General features: G+C 44.6%; 2 protein-coding genes across 2 annotated transcripts in view; one reads left to right on the forward strand and one right to left on the reverse strand.

Moving 5' to 3' along the window:
• Positions 1-2,335: 2,335 nt before the first annotated feature.
• cep170ab (centrosomal protein 170Ab) lies at positions 2,336-12,666 on the reverse strand. Its single transcript, XM_070926552.1, has 18 exons — positions 12,562-12,666; positions 12,344-12,433; positions 11,949-12,027; positions 11,683-11,741; positions 11,017-11,179; positions 10,451-10,588; positions 9,818-10,264; positions 9,308-9,678; positions 9,072-9,200; positions 8,785-8,917; positions 6,600-8,075; positions 5,888-6,131; positions 5,600-5,708; positions 5,293-5,454; positions 4,662-4,750; positions 4,207-4,300; positions 2,728-2,779; positions 2,336-2,598 (listed from the first exon to the last, which is right to left on the reverse strand). The coding sequence occupies exons 1-18, from the start codon at positions 12,664-12,666 to the stop codon at positions 2,336-2,338; spliced, it is 4,203 nt and encodes a 1,400-aa protein (XP_070782653.1).
• Positions 12,667-17,117: 4,451 nt separating this feature from the next.
• Positions 17,118-22,039, forward strand: part of LOC139295585 (B-cell lymphoma/leukemia 11A-like) — a 32,194-nt gene continuing 27,272 nt past the window's right edge. Inside the window, exons 1-2 of the mRNA XM_070917797.1 lie at positions 17,118-17,172; positions 19,981-20,373. Coding sequence (XP_070773898.1) covers positions 17,118-17,172; positions 19,981-20,373 — 448 coding nt within the window. The remainder of the gene's footprint in view (positions 17,173-19,980; positions 20,374-22,039) is intronic.

A 22,039-nucleotide genomic window follows, 5' to 3' on the forward strand; every position in this document is an offset into this window, starting at 1 on the left:
CTGCATGAGCAAATAAACAAGAAGGTCCAGACTGACACGCCAGAGACAAAAAAAGCTGCAGTGATTATTTTTACATTATAAGTATTTATATTTTGTTTTCATGCAATAAATGTAAGCAGTGTGAGTGTGGCAACGAGGCCGACAGGGAATCTGAACTTAATAAGACTAAGTGGGAACAATTCAGCCAAACTGTTCCCACTTAGGTGAACACCTGCAGAAGCGCTGATGTGCACCAGCAGCCGCGGTGAACGTTGCTCGCAAGGGAGAAAAACCCTGACACAGCTTTAAGGATTAAGGAAGTAGAGCAGAATATCTGGAGACATACAATTAGTAGTGCAGTGACTCTGGCAGTGGGGGCCTCTAAAACCTAATTTGTGGTGTGTACTTGCCTCTGCAAAGAATGAGAGAGAGGCAGATGATGGCAGCCAAGAGGAGATTCTGGGTGATAAAGAGGAAGAAGTAGAAACTTAAATCAGCTTTTTAGTAGAGCTAGACGAATCAGGTTTGATCTTATATCTGATGTATAGCATTATTTTACTGTATTTGTCACCTTTTCCCTTTTTAGTATAGAATAAAATGAGACACAACAATACTGAAATACATTCTACTTATGTCTACTTATGTACCATTGTCAATACTAAAATGTGAAAAGGCTTCCAAGCAATTCAAGGAAATCCTGCATTCAAAATTCCACTGCAATAACTTATCTTTTGTCCATTTGGGGGCAGCAACAAGCTGTGAACACAACCCTGACATATTTGCAGTGTGAACGAATGTTTAAAGAACAAACAAAATAGCTCATGATTATCATGCATTTTATTGGAAATGAGACAAACAATACACCGGTATTGCAAGGTCAACATTTAACCTAACATCATTACAAAGAAAAAAAAACTTCATACAAAACATTCAAACAAAAATTCTCCAAATGCTCAAACTGAATTAAAGACAAAATGCAATTATTAATCTTTATTAAAGTTGTTTTGGCTAAAATGTTTCAACAGTTCTGATCAGGTTACATTCATGTGTAAACATTGGTATGAGGCAAGACATTGGAAAACCTACAGTCATTACAGTGTCCATCCTTCCATTGCATCGCTAGCTGCAGGACTTGGAGGTAGCCCCTGTCTATGCTGGTTCAAGCACAACATTTTGTTTGTGATCAGAAAATAATTTGACAAAACCCATTCATCTACAGGCAGCTGGCTTTCACCCTGCTTTGTTTTTGGTCGAGGACATCAACATGATAAAGGAGCGTCATAGGCGCACGTCGTGTCCTGGTCCCTCAGAGATGAATATTAACATATATTAGCTTTGTGATGTGCAAAAACACACAGGTAGCATCGCTCCTTTCCAACTGTAATGATTGTTTGATCCAGGGCACTTGTGACAAAATACATTTGGAAGAGGAAAACCTTTCTGGGAGCTACATTTGATTTTTATAATTTCTGTTAACACACATGGTCTATCTTTGATACACTGGTTTCAAATGACATCGCCACAAGAAAAAAGGCATGGATGGGAGTTTTTCATTTAACTATAATAAACATTTACACTGTTACATACTGTACATACCCAGTTCTTTTCCTAGCAAATAAGCAACGTGGCCTTTTCTGATGGAAAATCATTACTGAGAAAGGTTTAGGGATTGCAACTGCAACAGGCCGACAATATATTCATTTTCATAAATAATTCTATGGCAGGATAGAAGAACACTTTTCACAAACATCTCTGCTGAATCCTTTTTTGACAGCATTGCACCTTTCTAGTTTGGGTTTCTGCATTGACCTTAAGTCAGCTGACTGACAAGCTTCTGATTCAAGCACAAAGATTTCAAGGCTTGTAATTAAATGTCAAGACTGAGTTTTACTTTCAGTAAAAGTCAGAGTTGCTCTGATATAAAAAAAAATCGATTTGGAAAGTTTATGTTTAACATTACATCCTCTCATCTTTTACATCTGTTCTTTTTAAGGATAACGGACAATAAGAATGAGCTGCAACACAAAAACACAGATGGGTTACTGTATATTATGTCATAGCTTCTTCATAAGCCCACCAATTCATACTGTAATGTTTTCATATTGTATATCTGACACCCCAAGAGCTGCTATTTGGTAGTGTGGGACTTTTACAAAGTCCTATCACGATTCGGTTTGATTGACAGTTAGGGAAGTCAGGCTTTCCCATGGAACAGGCATCATCCTCCTCCCTCTTTCCTCCTTCATCTGAAATCAAATACTTGAAAATCTTCTGATCTCAAAGAAGCTATCTGCTTCCAAGTGCTTCAGGATATGTCCAACATAAAGGATGCAGTCTGAAGTATGTCCTTGGTGTATCAGTTGTAGGATCTAGAGCCCTGTGGGGGCCCTGGGTCTCGCTCTGCCACCTCTGCGTGGTCTGAAGGTCCACAGGGTTCAGTGGCCAGTCTGTCAGGCCTAGAAGAAGAGAGTGTGCTGGAGGAAGCTTCAGCACCAGGGTGCAACACCGGCGCCCCCTGCTGCGTGCCAGGGCCGATCTTCTGGTCAGTCAGGGGACTGGTCAGGCCCAGATTGGACAGAGCATCCAGGGTGCCGTCTGGGTCCACCATCATGTCGATTACTGTTAGAATGGCGCAGAACAAACATTTGAAATTAGTTGAACACAGTTCTAAACGGTAAAAAATATAGACACTTGTAATTTTATGTGTAATAGTTCACTAAAAACTAAAGAAAAGCATCACATCCATACCGAGCAGCTGTCTTTCCACTCTCTTCAGGTCTTGAATAATGCTTGAAATCTCCTATTAAGAGAAAAAAATAAAAAATAAGACTGGTTCAGGATGATTAAGTAAGTGAAAGTTCATACACCAAGTAAATCAGCTCGATTCATCTCTTCGTTGCCACAGGAAAAAGTTTGGAGCTGTGCCGTGTACACTCAGTAATGCTTTATGAGCCCTATGACTGTGTGGTGGATAGAATTATCTTCAAGGGTTCACACGAGGCCAGACCGAGTTAAAGGCAGAATTTATGACCACAATGAAGTTTCGTGAACTTTCTGCACCCGCAACAACAGCTCGTAAGTCTTTCCTCTCCGTCAAAACAAACACATTTGGTGTGCTCTGCTCTCCGAAAAAAGGAATTTGCAAGGTAATCTAAATGCTGAAGTATTTTTGATTTGATCCCCCAGACAGCTGTAATACTGTCAGCACTCACTGTGATTGCTTCAGTAAGTAATCAGATATTGTGTGGTTTGTACGACTAAAGAGAAAGGGAAGGAGTGGATTTAATACTGTATGGCATTAATCCCATCCCAAACTGGCATAAACAAATTCTTAGGCAAAATATTTCATTTCTGTAGCCATATCAAATTGCCTTTCAGTCTCTGTCTCAAATGAATGCCAAAAAGCAACATTATGCTGATTAGATTTCCCTGAAATCCATCTGTCTGATGGTTGTATTGAAATGCCTCACAATTAACAAACACAATACACTTCTTTACACTTTCAAAAATGATGATGGTGCCGACTTTGTTAACATCCTTTGGTGTTCTTGCACACACTTCAGCACATTATAGTTAAATATATAGTAGTTTTAAAGTTATGAAGACATATTTACTCTTTTTTGGCATGACTTTAAAGTGAACAGTGGTAGCGTTTTTTTTCAAACAAAATATTTTGAGCCTGTACTGAAATGCTCACTACACACTTTCTGAGTCTACAGACATGCTCGAGGCTCTGTGAGGCCATAGTTGAGCTAAATGCTAACATGCTGACAATGACAATACTAACATGCTGATTTTTAGCAGGTATAATGTTTACCGGTGTGTTAGCATGCTAACATTAGCAATAAACACAAAGTACAGCTGAGGCTGATGGGAATGTCATTAGTTTTGTAATGTGTAAGTACCGAAATATTGGACAAAGGGATATTTGGAGCTGCTGGCGCTAGAGGAAAGGTTGAGGGATCACCAAAGTGATTACTTCATCCTGAGGGGAACATGAACGTCTGAACCAAATGTTATGGCAATCCATTACATAGTCGTCCAGACATTTCATTTAAAACCACAAACGTCAACGTACATGGTGGCGCTAGAGGAAAAGTCATTAGGATTCATCCTCTGGGCACCGTGGATGTCTGTACCATCCCTAAAAATATTACTGTCTTGTCTATTTCACAAGCCTTCAGCACATACAACAGACAAAGTGTGAGAAGTGGACAAGTTCATCACCTTATTGGAGCTCTTGAGCAGCAAGGAGTCATGCTCTGCCTGCAGTTTGTTCTCAATCTCTTCCCATTTTCGTTCCTTATCCTTGAAGAGGATCCTGAAGGCCAAGTCGGTACAAAAATAGATTAAAGCAAAACATGAAAATATGTTTAATATAGCCCTTGACAGAAGTATTAGTTGTGATTTCATTCACACATTGTCTGTAGATGAGGAATGAAAAAAGGCCTTTGAGTTGTCATCCTGCATGTCGGTGTAAACCTTTGTGATGTGCCACTCAGACTGTGCTGGTTGGCCTAGTTCTGACATAAAACACAGACAGAAAACTTAACACACCATGTGATATGTTCCTATTTCCAAAATGAAATCTTGCATTTGCCCTTTTCTCAGTATAGTATATGTATAAAATTTACACCAAATTACAATAACAGCACATTCCTTCATGGACCAGTGATGCTCACCTGATTTTGCAGGTTGTTTTGTCAACAGACTGACGTATCCTAGCTGAGAGTTGAGTCACAGATGCTAGTAGTAAACTGTCGAGCACCGCCTGACGAACGATGAAAAGAAACACATCAGTGTCCCTTTTATTCAACAGTGGCGTACAATGAATGCAGATGGTGGAACTGTGAAGAGAAACTATAGACGATAGCACAACCTTTTCAATGCTATTTCTAAATTTAGCCCAATTATAGCCATGACTATTTGTGTATTTACACATTTACTGAAATATTTTTTCTCATTAGCTCAGCCAATAGCTTTGGGTCCAATCAGAAGCTGTTTGGTTGCTGAGGGGTGACTGTAGTTAGCATGTCGGGAGCTCCCTCTAGTGGCACATGTGTTGTACAGACTGACATGTTGATCTTCTGCTGCACAACTGTTTAACAAACTGGACTGTATATGTGCTCTATGTCACCATTAACCAATGAAACATTGTGCTTACTAAGTTAACAGTGTTTCTCCTTACTCATACTTGAAATAAAGGCTTGATTGAGAAAAACATCTATAATTCAAACTCTGGAATGGCCCTGTGGTATGCAGAATGCCTGTATATTTTGAGGAGTATTGTTTAATATTGAAACAGGGACTCACATCATCTCTGTTCCACGTCTGTCTGCGGATGGAGCGGGAGCTCTGCCCACTAGAGCCTCGGGGTCGAAGCTCCACAGACCGCCCATTGGTTCCCATAATGCTGCTTTGCTCTGTGGAAGGACCACCCACGTCCAAGCTGTCATCAAACACACGCTCCTCCAACTAAAACAGAACCAAAATGCACACAAAAGAAATGTTATTTCGTCGGATCCTATTTGTGGTCAATTCTACATAATTTCACTTGACGTTAAATGAAATGAAAATTTTAAAAAGTTATGTTGTGGTTGTTTTATAATGTGTTGACTACCAGAGCTCCAGGGTCAGTGGCTGCAGGGCTGACTGAGTCGATCTCTCCTGCCACATCATGGATTTCTCTGGCAAGCATGGCTAGGTCTTTGGCAAGGTCTTGGCTAATCCTTATGAACAAACACAAGTATGAGATCACCATCATAACATAACCATCAAAAGCACCACATAACGAATAAAAAATGTAATAACAGCTATATACCTGTAAGCAGGAGAAGCATGTTTGAATACTGTTATCATGACTCAACGCTGCTCTCAAACAGCACTGGAGTGCCTCTCACCTACGTACCTAGCTATTTCCTCGCTGTGTGCTGTCCAGTCTCTCATATACTCGTCCTGCTCTCTGGAGTGCTGCTTCAGGGCGGCAAGGCCTGCAGGATTAGGAGTTGCTGGGGCCGAACCTCCCAGCTGGACTACCCGAGTGGAAGGGAACGTCCGTGTGTGGCCCTGCTTGGATATGTGGCGGTTTGAGCCGTACTCGTCCTCTGATGTGGAGGCATACTCCACAGGCATGCGGCGCCACCGAGTGCCAGCTAATATTAGGAAAGAATGGAAGTTAAGGTCAGATGGTGCTTAAAATGTGCCAATTGGTAGAATTCTTTGGCCACTTGGGAGCGGTGCAACAAGATGCAAACACAACATTCGGGTTGATATGGCAAACGTGGAACCAAACAGTTGCCTATTTACACATCCAGCGGACAGTGAGCAATGATAGCAGTCATGTTTCTGACAACCAAGTTAGCTAGTCGCTAACTGTCTGCTGTTTGGTGCTGAGCAGGTAGTGTACAGTGGGTTTAGTCAGGTGATCATTTTCTGTGGATTCGTCTCTACGAGGGACTCCTTTCACACTATACATTGACACATATGAAAATATGAATTATTAGTGTAGCTTTAAGGAATAGTTTGTTTTACAGGCTGCTAATTACTAATAATTGTATAATATTTAGGCACTAAAAGCATTAATTGGAACATGGGAAGATAAAACTATAAAAACTACTTACACACAGGTGTGACTTGTCCGTAGGAGGAGGTGCCTTTATTCTTGTCAGGCAGCTTGGAGGCGCTGTTAGCCCTAGCTCTGGGTCCAGACACTGAGGTCACATTAGACCCTCTCAGTCCTTGTCTGATGGCATAATCACCTGCAGCACTCCGGGCCCCAAGACCTCTACTCCTTGTCACAGTGGCCTCTGAGTCACTCTGGGCTGACGGGGAACCCACCCTCGGCCGCCTCGGCTGTGCAAGAGCCTCTATCCTGGACATTCCCCTTCTTGCCATACCTGTCCTGGATGTGGAACTAGCGGTGGAGGCCTCAGAGGCTACCGACATCCGGTCAAGATCAGCAGGTTCAGTGTCTGATGAGTCCCCCAGCCGAGCTCGCCTCAGCAGGGACGCCCTGGTGGGCCTGGGCTTAGAAACACTAGTGGCTTTACTAGCTGCAGAAGAGGCTGGGGCCTGGGTGATTTTAGCCCGACTAGACTTAGTGCTAGCCCCCACTGTTGTGCTCCCAGTCTGGGCTCTGGCATGTGAGCTTCTAGATTCCTGTGTAGAGGTGGGCTGGGAGTCTGAGAGGAGTGAGTTGGAGTTGACGTCATCGTCAGTGAGGTCCTGGGAAGTCCAGGGGCGGCTGGGCTGCGGAGGACCAGATGCTCTGGTCTTGACCCTCCTGTCCTGGGTCTCTCGGGCCCCAGCGGGTCCTTTGCTGGATGAGCACACAACTGTTCTCTCCTTCAGCTGTCCCGCAAGAGTCCGGCGTTTCTGGACTACTTTTCTCGCTCCGTCAGCCTGGCTTACTGTACTGGTCGTGTCCACGTCTGACTCCGGTGACATGGAGCCCTCAATGGACTGACTTGGTGGATCACCTTGGTCTGATATGGTTGTCTCTAAAAAGGCAGCCACAGCTTCTGAGTCTTTCTGCATTGTGGTGCTGTCAATGCCAGTCTCCTTACTCTGAGTTTTGCTGCGTGGGAGCCCATCGATGCGAGGTATGAGCTCAATGGGCACATTGGAGCTTGGTTTCTCCACAGTAAAACTTTCCTGCCTCAACAGTGGTTTCCCACTACTTTCCCTAGCCTTCTCCTCTTCCTTTTTCCTCCTCCGTGCCTCCTCCATTCTTTTCTCCCCACTGGTCAGTGGACGAGGGGGGAGCTTGGCCAACACACCTGACTGACCTGATCTCCCGCCACCACTATCTTGCGACTTGGCGGGTGAGGAGCGACTGGGGCTACCACTGTGACTCCCCACACCTCCAGTGCCATGACCAGGCCGATTCTTTCCCCTGGCCATCTTCCCCCCCTGGTTCTCCTTCTCCTGTAGCTCTGTGTCCTGTTTCTCCCCCATATCTGTACGCAGGCCTGAGCCTGGGGTCCTCCTACCTAGGGCGAGCTCCTCACCAGGCAGCTGGGGCAGAGTTCTCCTCTTACGCTCTGTGTAGCCAGACGAGGCAAACGAGGCTGAGTGGCTGGACTCACTTATTTCAGCTGAAAGTAGAGAAAAACGTAGTATTAGTGAAGTGGGTCCTCGGATAAATGTGTATTACTTATCAATGGTGGGTGGTATGCTAGTAGAATTGGTGCACTGGTGCTGTGGTTTTGATTCTGTGGTTCTCTTTCTACCAGATGAACCATGAGCTGCTATTTTGTTCTTACTTTTACTTTAATGAATTGTCAGGCAGACTGTCATTTTTATATTGCTATACAGAAAGCCCTGCATGAATTTGTTCATTTGCTTATAAATGAAAAATTAAATTCGTAATTGTTAAACACATCCTTGCTCAATTCAATTCACTTGGAGGTTTTTGCCATTTTTATACCATACATGGTCTGGTGTGACCAGTAGCTTATGGCGGCTAATTTTAATTAATGTCAGCAAACTTTAAGATGCCTTTGTGACTCTTTTCTACTTGAGCTGCTGTTACACTTTGTTTTATCATTTACCCCTTGCCCCATAATTGACTCTTGTGGCCACAGTGGTCTTTGTTTAGGAAATGTAACAAGTTTCGCTTTAAATTCACAAAATCCTGAAGGGTTTTCAATAATTAGGTAATTTATCCCGCCACTCATTTCACCAACATCTTATGGTAGGAGGATTCAACTCTTGAATATCAAGAAATTTAAACCAATCGAGACAATGAACCTCGAACCAAAATCTTTGTGTCTTTCCTGTTCAGTTGAGGTGTTAAATAAGTACCTCTGTCCTCTGTGACCATGATGTGACTCTCCCCTCCTGATCCTTCAGGGTCTGTCCTAATGTGACTGGCAGCCAGGGTAGCCCACTGCGAGACCCAGCGAGGACCACCCACCACCAATTCCTCAGGTAATACCTGGACAAAGACACCATGAAAGATACCAGAGAAAAAAAGACAGTGTTTAAACAGAGTAGCAGTAGCTGCTTGTTGTTTTGAAGCTAGTGAAACCGACACATTGTGGACTGCATTTTCAGTTAGACATCAGACAACCTTTTTGGTTTGAATTTACCTCTGTCTCCATGCGGCCAGGCTTTCCCCTGTCTCCGGTGCCAGACCTCTGGGAGGTGAGCCTCTCTCTTTGGTCAGAACCCCCCAACCTGGACACACACACAGCCTCCTGCTCATCCACACCAAACACCTGCAAGATACACACATGCACAAGTGAACAAGCTTACACATACATGTATTCAAATGAGCCGACTCGATATAGGAAAGGGCCTTTATTATAAGTTTCTTCTTGCCCACCTTATCGATCATTTTCCTAGCCTCTTCCTCTTCGTGATCTCCATTCTCCAGCTCAATGGTGTAGGTCCCTCTGTCACTATAATCATCTGCATGGTGATAGCCCTCATCACGGCCACTCTGCTGATGTGGTGCAGAGCCACGTCGCCTCTCCACAAATCCACTTGCCACTTTGGAAGTCGAAGACTTGCGACGACGAGCAGGACTGTCCTCCTCTGCGAAGAGCCCCTCTGGTACGTTAGCACGACCCTCTCTGATCTTCATCCCTGCGCCGCCCCAAAGTCCCCACGAGCGTTCCTCCATTGCTGCAGCCCTGCGCTGCTCTCCAAGTGCGTTCTCTGAGTCACTCTGAGTCCCGTCCTCGTGTTTGCTGCCTGGCAGGGGAGGGGTAGAGAAGAAGGGTCAGAATGTAAAGAAAGAGACAAGGAGGGTTAAAGAGAGGCAAGCAAGAAGTACACACATTTTATGATACATACAGATGCACATGCTGCACAGACGGCTGCATATACACACCTTTAAGACTCTTCAGTTGAACAGGCACGTCACTCTTCACACTTTCACCGTCATCCTCTGCCACCGTGTCTTTCAGAGCCAACGGCAGCTCATTCTGGGCCAGCCAGTCTGCAACTTTGACCTCTGCAGCTACCATGGCTGTCTGAAGTGGACTCAGCTCCTCCCCGACAGCCCTTTTAGGACGCGGCCTGGTCTCTGGTCCCACTTTCGCCACTCGATCTTTCACAGTCACTTTACCTGTTGCCCCAGGGTCAAACTCAATTGTAAAGGAGGCGTGGCCATGGGTGGGCTCTGCAGCAGAAGAGGCCTCTTGCTCTCGTGAGGGGGCTTCACCGTTCACTTTACCAACCAAGGATACTTCCTTGGTTGGGATCTCAAAGTAGCTAGGCTCCTGATTGGAAGCTGATTGCAGGGCAGGCTTTGGGACGTCTGTACTCTTTTTGGTGTCTGTCAGAATTAAAGTAAACATATGTATTTAGCACCCCAAAGTCTACTAAATGTAAGGGAAGCACTGGTATGTTTATAAAGACTGAACATTTTTAAAGAGCCAATTTGAGAAAAAAAGAGATATTTCAAAACACGATCCACATTAATTACTGCCTCAACAACATCATAAGATCACATTGCAAATACCTGTTTCAGCCTTTTCTCGCTTCCGATCTGAGCTCTTTTCCTCAGGCCTCCCAGGCTGCTGTTCCCCAGCGTCTCCATCTCCCCACCAGGCAGGCTGGCCATAGAGGGGCGTGCCTCGGTGCAACGCTGCCAGGTCCCCTGTCAAAAACAACCCGCTGGTTAGTCCTACAAGGGAATGGCACGGCTGCATTTACTACAACTAAAACATGTATAACAGAGACATTGGAAACGACTAAACGATCACTTTTGCTGTCTGACCAACCGACCAAAACTCAAAGATCTTCAGTTTACAAAGATATAAAACAGAGAAAAGAACCAATTTATCAAATTGAGAAGCAATAACCAGCAAGAGTTTGGCATTTTTGATTCATAAATGACTCAAAATTCTTGACAAATACATCAATCTACAAACCTTTTCAACACAAAAATACTTTTGAACATAACTATGCGCAAATATGTTATCCTCAGACTCAGTACATTTGTGAAAGTGGCACCTGAAGATGGAGATCTGTGTCATCGCTGTGCTCATGGACAGTTCTGCACGCTGCATCCTCAGATATTCTCACCTGTTGTCTTATCGTCCACCCTGCTGGCCTCGGGGGGCTTGGTGGCGGACCCCTCGCACACCGGTGCTGCTGCTGCCTCCGAGGGTCTCGCCTCAGATTTAGACGATTCCCCCTCTGGAGGTTTCTTCTGGTTCAGCTGAAGCTGGCTGCTGAACTTCTCATGCTGACAGATGGGACGAGCAGGGAGAGTTTATAGAGAGATGGAGGCGAAATAATGAAATGCTGCAAAATCTATACAAAGGCAGCCAGATTTTAATAGAAAACCTTAGAAAACAATCATGGCTAACACATTCATAGTGCATAACTATAAATACATTTTCTTTTTTTCATAGCATATAATTGAAGAGACATTCTGAATATTACTGCTGAACTTTCATCTTCCTCATTAGGATGAAATCCTATTCTTTCTACAGATACCTGGGCAGTTTGCTGTGATGAAACAGCAGATTCATCAATCTTAAAAAGCAGTATTTTGCCCAGTTCAGCAGAAATCTTCGCTCTCTTTGACTAAAATCCACCTCCTCTCTCAGGGTTTTTTTTACACACTGATGAAAACATACAAGAGCTTTCTGGCTGTACAGTTTTGAGCAGGCATATTAAATCTTCCCATTTACATATGAACTCTGGCTAGTAGTTTCTTACAACATGCACAACGTGCTGTCTAACCTTGAGGGCCTCCTCTGGAATATGCATCTCCCCTCGAACCACAGTGAACAGGTTGGTATGTGAGGCAGGTTAAGGTAAAAGACGACGAGCTCTTTGAAAGGGTGAGAAACATGCACTGATAGCCTTATCTATTATGCAGCAGGCAGAGTGCAATGAGCATTCACAGCTATTCAAGAACAGATAAAGTTACAGTGTTGTCCATACACTGACCTTGTGCTGCGTGTCACTGGGTTTGACAGATACACAAGACCACATTCAAAGGATATCATATCCAAACCTTAATTTGTCATCCATTTTCAGTGTGACGTAAATTTGCTCCTGGATTCTGACATCATTCACAAACGTCTGCAAACAAAAGCAGAGTGTGATTATGAACAACAGGGTTAAGATTAGGGCTGGGTATTGAATCTCATAGTGTTACTGTATGACTGAATTGTGTCTGAAACACCTGCTACTTAAAACAACCAAAACTTTTTTGGCTTGTCTGTTTGTCTTACGACAGCATTACCCACGAAGAATTTAAGCTTATTTGTCCTTTTGCTGGTAAATAAAGAGTAACTTTAAAAGACATCTATATACAGTCTGTCCCTTACTATATCAGAGATTGTTTTAGTAGATAAAGCAGTTAAAACACAGAATAACAGATAAATAAAGCACTCACCCCATTCAAACTGCCCAGGTCTTTAACTTTATGTTCGTCTGTGTTCGGCTCGTAGTTGATGACGGCGTGCTGTTTGTCCACACTGCGGGACTAAATCGCACAAAATCCAGTCAATCACTGCAATCCACGCTAATCTCAGCGCTTCAGATAATAATCCAACCAGATGAAGAATGACAGCTCAGGGATCAGAGTCTGGAGGAGCCGCAGTAGTACTGTACCTGCAGCATGAGCTCACAGTCGTCCCTCCCCACAAAGATCATCTCCCTGGGGAGGCGATGGCGCGTCCCCCCGCCGCTCACCAGGAACCAGGAAGTCAGACTCATCTCTGCCTCGCGAGCTCACCTTTGACACTTAATGCATCCTGCTGAAAACAGGCACAGTGTCAGATTGCAGTTATCTGTCTGTTCACGAGTCACACTTTGATCAGTAAAAAGATACGTTCTTACAGTGCTAACAGGCGTGAACGAGGCCTGCTGCTTCATACAATTACAGAGAGAAAATTACTTCAACATCTGTTTATGTGAGTGTGTGTGTGTGTGTGTGTCACATGCACAGTAGCTATTTCAGGTATCACCCGAGGACACTATTTCCCAGTGTAGTGCAGCGAACAACCCGAAGGAAGAACTATCCACTAAAAAATCCACTAACAGGTTACAGAAATCCAGGCATCTTACTAAACTCCCAAATTCAATTGCTCATCAGAGTCGCCAAGTCACCAAATCCAGCGCCACACCACTGGAAACAGAAGAGGAGGAGTTAGATACTGTACAAAAACAAGGCCGGAGTGAGGATGACTTGGGCTAAAATACGAGACAGGCCTCCAGACAGACAGAGACAATGATACATGTGCATTAGGACAGCTGACTTCATTTGGTGCTAAGTCAGAGAGGCTGCTCACACAGGCCAGAATGTTTTTCCCTGAAAACCCACATCCCCTGCTCCCCGTGAAGCTCTCATATGATCACAGTGCAGTTGTCAGTATCCCCATGCACATGAAGCAGCACAACAGCTCTTTTCACTGAGACAATCATCCGGTCCTCCCTCTGCAGGAGCACCACCACCACCACCACCGCCACCGCCACGCAGGCCTTGCTGACTCACGCTGTGAAGGAGCCATAGGTGGCATTTAATTACGCATACTTTGTCATATTTGGAGCTCCAGATGATCAACTCAATCCCAACGGGACCTGACAGCCCCCCCCCCCTTCTCTCTCTCCCTATGGAGGAAAAGAAGGGTTAACCCTTTCAGTGGCCTGGCTTCAAGTGGCCCAGATTTCCCATTTAGACGCTTGACCACACACGGCTCCGTCCGCTCTCAGATATGAACCACCTCTGCAAATGACAACACATCAAGTGTGCTTGCTGCAAGCGGCGGCGGCCGACGGGCTGACAGTCTGAAAATGAGCCCAGTTAGGCCGTGTCTCAGTCCAGCGTTCATCATGGAGCCATTTAATAACGACACCATGCTCCAGAGCGATATTCAGTGAAAATGATCTGATGTTATATAAAGAACATGCACAGCATGATATAAATAAATGTATAGCTACAGTGTGGATGTCTATAACCGACTTGTCATCTGAAGCGTATGGATCCTGAACCCTTCCTCTCCCTTTACGCGCGCTCTTTAAGCAAAAAAAACAGGCTAATTTAGACAGTTTGGTGATAACAGTCGTCACGTGTTGTTGTAAATCAGGTTATGGAGGCTGTCTGCTAATGTGCGGCCAGGGCTCTCCCGTTATGGACGACATACTATAGGTTTTGTCGCACAGCGACGCTCATTTCACCGTCTCCATCCTCAGCGGCGAGACCGCAGCGAGAGGACAGCCGGGTTACAGAAACAAACAGACGGGGCGACAGAAATGCCACTCACCAGGTGCCCTGCGGACGATCTGCATCCGATATGTAGAGGATTACGACCGGAGGTGCTGCTGCTGCTGCTCCTGCCGGCCCCGCTGCCCAGCCCAGCTCCTCCAGCAGCACTGCGTCTTGGCCTCGCGGTGGCGCTGTGTGCTCATATAGGAAGAGTGCATGAGGTTATGTAATGCCACACTGACAGCCGACCGTGAGTGGCCCATATTATACGAGCGGTAGTGATGTTTTGGACACTCATTCTATAGTAGCAATATAAAGCGTTATACATGTATAATAATATCATATAGACTGTATTATATATGGTAGTAAGCATGAGTAGGTTATGATAGTATGACAGTGTAAAATATAATATGTGAATTGTTTTAGGTTTTGAGTAGCTATATTTGTATCCAACCCTGTAAAAAAAAACCAAACATATATCTATATATAGATATATCTATATATCTATATATATATATATAGATATATTACAGAGTAGCCCATCATTAGTATTGTATAATTAAATTGTAGTTTGCACGAGCTTGCGTCATGATTGGCATTTGGCGTCAATCTCGCGCTGAAGCACTAGATGGCGCCAAAGTATTAAGCTGTGATGTGGCCGAGGGCCTGGATGCAGTTGTTGAGCCTGGTTTATTATGAGGCTCTCACGGCACCAGCAAAACAACTAACACCCACACTTCAAACAGAATCAAGTGAAATCAAAGCAAACCACAGCGCTACTTGGTCTGTTTAGAGTGCCGGCACTTATAAAGCAGTTACAGGTATTTTTCTCACCAATGTGAAACGTGGGTTATGAATGATCTCTCCCGGTTGTTGTTTATGGGCCCTCAATGTAATAAGTTAGAGGGGGAGCTTTTATTGCCCAAACGTGACTAATTTGGCTCCGGCTCAATCTGTCAAGCTATAAGTGTATTTAATGTGTTCCCGATACGAAACCAAACAGATATTAAAAAGGAAAAAAAAAAAAAAAAAGCCTTTGTTCAGGTTCTTGTCGACACCAGCCTATATGTAAATGATAGCCTATAGTTATAACAATGGGGCCCCGGTGAGTTAGTATGGAGAACTGTGCAGTGGGTTGCCGTCATCTACCATGTGACATTCATTGTTTTAGCTGGATAAACCTTTGAGGTTCCCTCTCCACACAGCACATTATTAGCCCGTCGTTTAAAGTGCAGCCAGTCTTCACTGAGGCGTTAATCCTCGGTGCTGCCCTGCACGCTGGAAACACCGAGCTTTTATTCCAAATAAACATCACGTTTAGGAGCTTCAGCCACAAACGCAGTGGACACAAAGCTGTGTATCAAAACTGTTCCAATGATTTTGCCATAATTAGTTCACTCTGTTATGACTCCCAGTTTCAAATGTCTAATCATTTGCCTGGTTGCGTGTGATTGTAAATCCGGACACCTGCACTGTCTGTGCTCCCGTACAGTAAAGGTTATATAACGTCATCATAAAGCAAAGACGCCAAATCATTTGATTAAATTAGATACATTCTCTGTCTTTAATATCACAACGCCACAACAGGATATCACAGTGCAGTGACTTCCCTGCCCGACACGGATTTGAGTGTGAATGTGAGGCTTTTATTTTTGTTATCGGGCGGGCTCAGCCTGTTGTACTCTGTTTCTGCTTATCTGTCATGCAGACAACCTGTCAGATGAAAACATTAAGATAAACCGAGGATACAAATCACTGTTTCACTTTATAGTGTAGACTCGGGCGCGTTGTTCACGCACAGATAATTGATTTAACACCTTGAACACGCTGTTTAATGGTATTTAATGGTAACTAAATTATGTTGCAGCCTATTAACCAAACGACACTGGTTTCTAAATGTAGGCTGAAATCTATTTTTTTTATTCTCCTTTTTTTTTTTCTATTAGTGGCCCAGCCGGATCATTTTATTATCACATAAATATTCATTTGATCTTCTTATCTCACTCTTCTGCATTTAGGCCACGTGGGTTCACATTTTGCATTGAGGCACCCCCTCCAGAAGTTGGACAAAAACCAAAGGAATATATAGAAATGGGGAAACAGTATAAACAGCTCTTCCTAATTGGTTCCTTAAGACCTCACAAATGGAACAAATCTAATACACACCAAAAAAAAAAAACACATCGTCTCCTCCTCTCATGGCAAATGTAATTGAAGTAATCATTATCATACAATAAAAACATCTTCATGTGAAAAATACAGTCTCCTGTCTGCGCTGTAAATTTACATAATCACTGCATATTCATGTCAGCCTGAAAATAAACTCTAATAAATATGAATGGAGCAGTAAAGCCGGGCTTATCCTCCACCACATTACGCTCTATGCTTCATGCGCTTTCTGCTGCTCCTCTACTTCCTCAGATAACTCAAGTCCTCTCTCTCTCTCTCTCTCTCTCTCTCTCTCTCTCTCTCTCTTAGCCCAGCCCCCTTTGATCCCCTCTGTCCATTGGTGTCTTCGGGGTCTCTTCTCTCCCCCCTCCCTCCTCCCTTCCATAGGTAGTCCATAATGAGTGTCCATTGGTTTTTATTATGGCTTGTCCCCCTCCCACTGGCCGGCTTCGCCCTGCCCACGTTTTGTATGTCTCAGTCCGTCCATCTCCTGACGTTCAAGTTCGCAGGAACGTCACGTCCGCACTTGAACTTGCAGCTCAGGGGGGCTTCGCCGTACCCCCACATCACTCTCTCTTCGCGAAAAAGTCATGAGGAGGTCCGCACAGCCCGTAGCGCGCTACGCCTCACCCTCTGTATGATCTGCAGCTTTTTGTCTTCTTCTTCTTCTTCTTGTTTTTTCTTTTCCTATTTGGATGACAGACGCATCAATGAAGATATTCCATTTGGAGTCTACCTTGTAGGAACGGATTTCCCAATGTGAACTCAGCTGAAAAGCCGCCACTAAACCGACATGTCTCGCCGCAAGCAAGGCAAACCCCAGCACTTGAGCAAACGGGAGTTTTCGCGTAAGTGGAGATGAATCGCATTTTGACTTCATGTAGCTGCTTGTCGCTCCTCTGCGGGCCACCTCTTGCTTTTGTCGTGTTGGGGCAACTTCCTTAGGGGGGGTTTCAGTAGGTAGGATATACGGCCACGTACGGACCCACCGCTGCCCTGAGAGAAATGCACAAAACGCAGGCATATCCGAGACTACAGGTTATTTCAAATCGATTATGGGATCCCCTGGTGGAAGTTTGGAAACAACGTGACAGAGAGCTTCAACTTGTGTTAGTTAACGTGTTGTATAACGCAGCCTTCAAGGTTTCTTTCGCCATTAAAGGGCATGCATGGGCTTTATGGCCAGAGACCTTTGGCTATATGAAGGCAAGCCCGCGGCCGCTGCCAGTCGCTGAGAAGTTTCCAGGTGTAGCGTGTGAAGCTGTTCCTCTACGAACAACCCGCACTCTTCTTTTTTTGTTGTAAGCATTTATCTACAGGGGGGGGGGGGGGGGGGGGGTTGAGCTGGTTCGGACACAGGGAAGTGGTGTTTACATACCCACTTGTCCACAGCGCAGAGACCTCGTGTGCGTTATCTAGACGGGAACAGAGTTTCTGTGCCGCACATTCCTCTCAGCTGCAGTTCAAACACCGTGTTTTATAATGCAGGTTATCTCGTGTGCCATTAGCAGATAAATGTGGCGCAAATCCACCCGAGTCTCCGTGCGCGATGCTGTTTTACGACCACGGGAGAGGAAACCAGGAAAGCCGTTTTTACGCGCGTGTGTGACAAAATTGCAGGGCATTGATTGGGATCGCATGATAGGATTTCCGCGCTGTCGAGATACGTTAATGTCTGTAGGAGAATTATTCCCCCCCCCCATCCACCTGATAACAGCAGGAACTGCTTCATCAATGCACCCTCACGTCCGCCAGCGAGCGCGGAGACGTCTCCAAACATGCGGATTGCTGTAATACAAGTTTTCAGTGGAGATCAGGAGCCCGTGTGTTTCTTTTGTCCTTAATTATTATTATTATTATTATTATTTGTCGTAAATGTGTCTCTGCATGCTGCTTCCATTCCGGATGAAACCAATTACTCTCTCGCAACATGTATGCCTTCATTTGTCGGATAATTGTCAAAAGGTTTGTCAGTGGGGGGCGCAATATGATTGTAGTCCTATGGGCCACTTATGAACTTGAACTTGATCCACTTTATTCCTGTGCTGCTTGACCAAGCGCACGCAGAGGATCGCTTCAGCAGAAATAAGGGATTGTATGTTTTATGCTCACTGTAAAGCTCGTGTGTGGTTTGTAAAGGAGGAAAAGAAAAGTAAAATATTCAAAGAGAAAGCAGGCAAAGTGGTTTAAAAACAAGCAGCTACAGGCGTGGAAGAGTTTAAGAAAATATATACATTTATTACAAACTTTTTTTACACTTTCTTTTAGCTTGTATAATATCTATATTTGCCTCTGACCCAGATCCTTTCAGTTCACTTACATTTAGTATGGCAGAATAATTATGCTTTTACATATTCACATTATGAATTTGAACAGCAAAATACTTACTCACACTTTGCATAATTTTGTTTGGGTTTCTTGTAGCAAAGTGACACTTAATGACATATTTATACAGGCAGAGAGGAAATGTAACTACATGCTTGATATATTTATTTGTTCTTTTACTCCATTTGAAAATGAAAAAAAAAAATATTTCCCCTTGTGCCACTTTTCTGTGGGTGAGTTGTAGTGAAATGATTGATCCACTGTTACAATAGGGCATCACAATAATTCAAAATAGCAAACGAAGAGGCCTAATGATTTCCCTGATAGTGAAACAGACCCACTCCTGTCGCCCAGAGGGAAACACTGGCCTAAACTACTTTACATTCTGGCGCAGTCGGATGTCTGAAAAAGGGATTATATTTTAGTTTTCAAAGTTATTCACATCACTCTTGCGTGGCATCAAAATGAGATTATTTGGTTTGAAGAAAATCTTTCCACCTAACCCAGCCTCACACATCTCGCCTATGTCCATGGCATAAGCTGGTTAAGATAAGCTCCGGGAAAATAGGGGCAAATTCCCTCATCTTTAATGCAGTTGAACATACAGGTAACAGGGCCTATCTTGCATAGTCCCTCACCACCTCCTCGTCTGACCCGACACGGAATTAAAGGTTGAACCGGCGGCAAGAATTCATCACATCTTATCTCAACATCCCAGTCGGGGCGCCCAATGTCGTTTACCGTGTGGCTAGATTACTTCTTTTAAAATGCTCTCTCTCTCTCTCTCCTCTCCCTCTCCCTCTCCCTCTCTGTCGGTACTTCAGGGACCTACTCCACATCCAACCCCTCAATGTCTAACCTTGGTTCACGAGATCCCAGCACTTTTAACGAAATGGGGTCCAATCATCTTGAACTCAAATTAGAATCTATTTTTTGATTCTCAGAGGTGTTAGGTTCATTAAAAAAGCGAGATTGGCAGCACAATAAAGAGGGTCAAGCAACTTAATCGTTTGGCTGCTGCCTGCGAGCTGAACATGTCAGTCCTTATCGAAGTAGTCTGTGTGCTCTTTCTTTCTTTCTTTCTTTCTTTCTTTCCTTCTTTCTTTCTTTCTTTCTCTCTTTTTTCTTTCTTTCTCTTCTGACAATATTTTTATACACATTTTACAGCCTGACCTTATTCCTGTAGATGTCTTTATATGCTGTAGCAGTGTGCGCCTCAGTAATGTGCTTTTCCATCGCCTCTCCTGACACATTTGTTTAAAAGCTCTACAGAATTACTACCTACTCACTGAACTATGTCTCACAAGCTTCTTTCCTGTCTGCCCGTCCAGCTGAGCCGCTGTCAGGTGTTTTACCCGAAGAAGACTCTCAGGACTCCCCCAGGCTGGGAGTGGCTCAGGGTGAGCCCCTAAAAGGGGACCAGGACCTGCTGACCTGTGGCCAGTGCCATTCCCGCTTCCCCCTGGCTGACATCCTGCTGTTCATCGAACACAAACGGAGGCAGTGCCACGGGGGCCTCTGTATGGACAAACCTCTGGACAGGCCACCGTCCTCCCCACTCGCCTCGCCCCTCTCCACGTCCTCCTCGCACTCGCGGACCCACCATCAGCACCCGCGGAGGGCGTATCTCCCCGTGGAGGTGGCCGTCCAGGTGTCGCCGCAGGATGAGGATTGTTTATCTGCACCCTTGCAAGGAATAATCCCCAAGCAGGAGAATATCACAGGTAAACACAGAGGGAGCTTAAAATGGCTGCCACGCAAGAGTAATCAAATGAGCGAGAAAAAAAAAGTGTGAAGTGAGCCTTTAAGGTCAAAAGGTGTGGAGTGGGTCACACCCTTCCGAGGTTTGTAGAGAGTTTTCAAAAGGAAACAAAACGCTTTCTCAGGTTTCCTTGCTTTTGCTCCTTGTAGTAGGGAAGTGTCCAATCTGCATAACCAGAGTGTGAAATATCTGCCGCTGCATGTAGGAGCTGTGAATCTCCCTCAGCCGAGCAATGAGCCCACATGAAGACCAGCCGTCCTGAAAAATGATTGAGGGAAAAAGGAAACATTTGCAGATAGTGAAAAAGACACACACAGAGGCAGACAAAGAAACAGATTATGAGAGGGAGAGCGAGAGAGAGAAGACGATGGGTTTCTTTTGGTTTGTTTCTGCATCACAGATGTGCTCGGATCCTGTGGCCTCCACATTCTCTCTCATGTGGTGGTGAGAGATGTATCTCTATCCCTCCCTGGCTTATTACACTGCCATATCTCTCGTTCCCTCAAATATGCGCCTGCACAGGCTCCCTCTAATGCTAAAATTAAAAAGAGATAGAAAAGAATGTAATTACGCTGAACTGTCAAGGAAGAAGCGTTTATTTGAGGGAGCTTACAGCCACTAATTGTCAGTGTTTTTCTTGATTTGAGTAATTAAGGACTTCTTAAGGCGGCTGGTCGGTTTGTTGTTTGTCCACTGGGGTTAAATGAGGCTGTAGTGAAAACATGAGTTGCTGTGCAAACAAGCGTGGGTCCCTTATGACTGGTTTCACAGAGCGGGGTTTGATTTTGACCAGCCTATTCGAGTGTTTATTCATTTCCTTTAACAGATCTGATATCGTGTGCTAGATTGGGCTGATTGTCCAGTTGTGATTTAATTTGAAGCCAACGCAGGCTAAACGCGCGGAGAGTAGCCCTCCATAATGTGTGCTACTGTACTGTATTAGTCAGTGCTGCAGCTTTGCAGATGGCATTGTAAAGGGGCTACTGTTATCTGTTGTCAGCTAGTCAGCCCACTGTCACACAGAATGACCACTGTTCATTAGTGTGCAGTTTGTTAAACATCTGCCCTGTGTATGAGCACACACACGGACATGTGCACACGCATCCTCACACACACACACACACACACACATATACACATCCAACATGCCTCTTGGCCTTGTCAGCTGTTTGAACATGCTTTTCTTTCTTGCTCATTTAGATCATCATGCAGCGGAGTTCACATGATATCATAAGGTCACTAGCATTGTGAGCAGAGCTTTATTTATAGGCCTTATGTCTCTTGGCATTGTGTAACAGTCAGGCTTTCCTCTGTGCCGTAATGAATAGATTAATTTGGTTGTATGTGGACTGAGGTCGTGTCCCATTGTGACACTGATTGTGATATAACCCTGTTATAACATTTCCTTGTGTCAAACCTGAGAGAAAGAAAACAGTGTGCGAGGTGAAGATTGCAGATGAGGTGAAGGATGAACCCGCAACAGATTCTGGATGAGACAGAAGATGCAGCCGCTGTGCAGGATAGACCACACATCAGTCACATGTGCATAAAAGCCAGCCCGCCCCCCACCTCTGTTTTCTGTGTCTAAGATTGATGGATCCAGACTGGCAGTGCCAGCGTGCCACCCC

The sequence above is a fragment of the Enoplosus armatus genome, chromosome 2, assembly GCF_043641665.1.
Source record: "Enoplosus armatus isolate fEnoArm2 chromosome 2, fEnoArm2.hap1, whole genome shotgun sequence".
Classification (NCBI taxonomy): Eukaryota; Metazoa; Chordata; class Actinopteri; order Centrarchiformes; family Enoplosidae; genus Enoplosus; species Enoplosus armatus.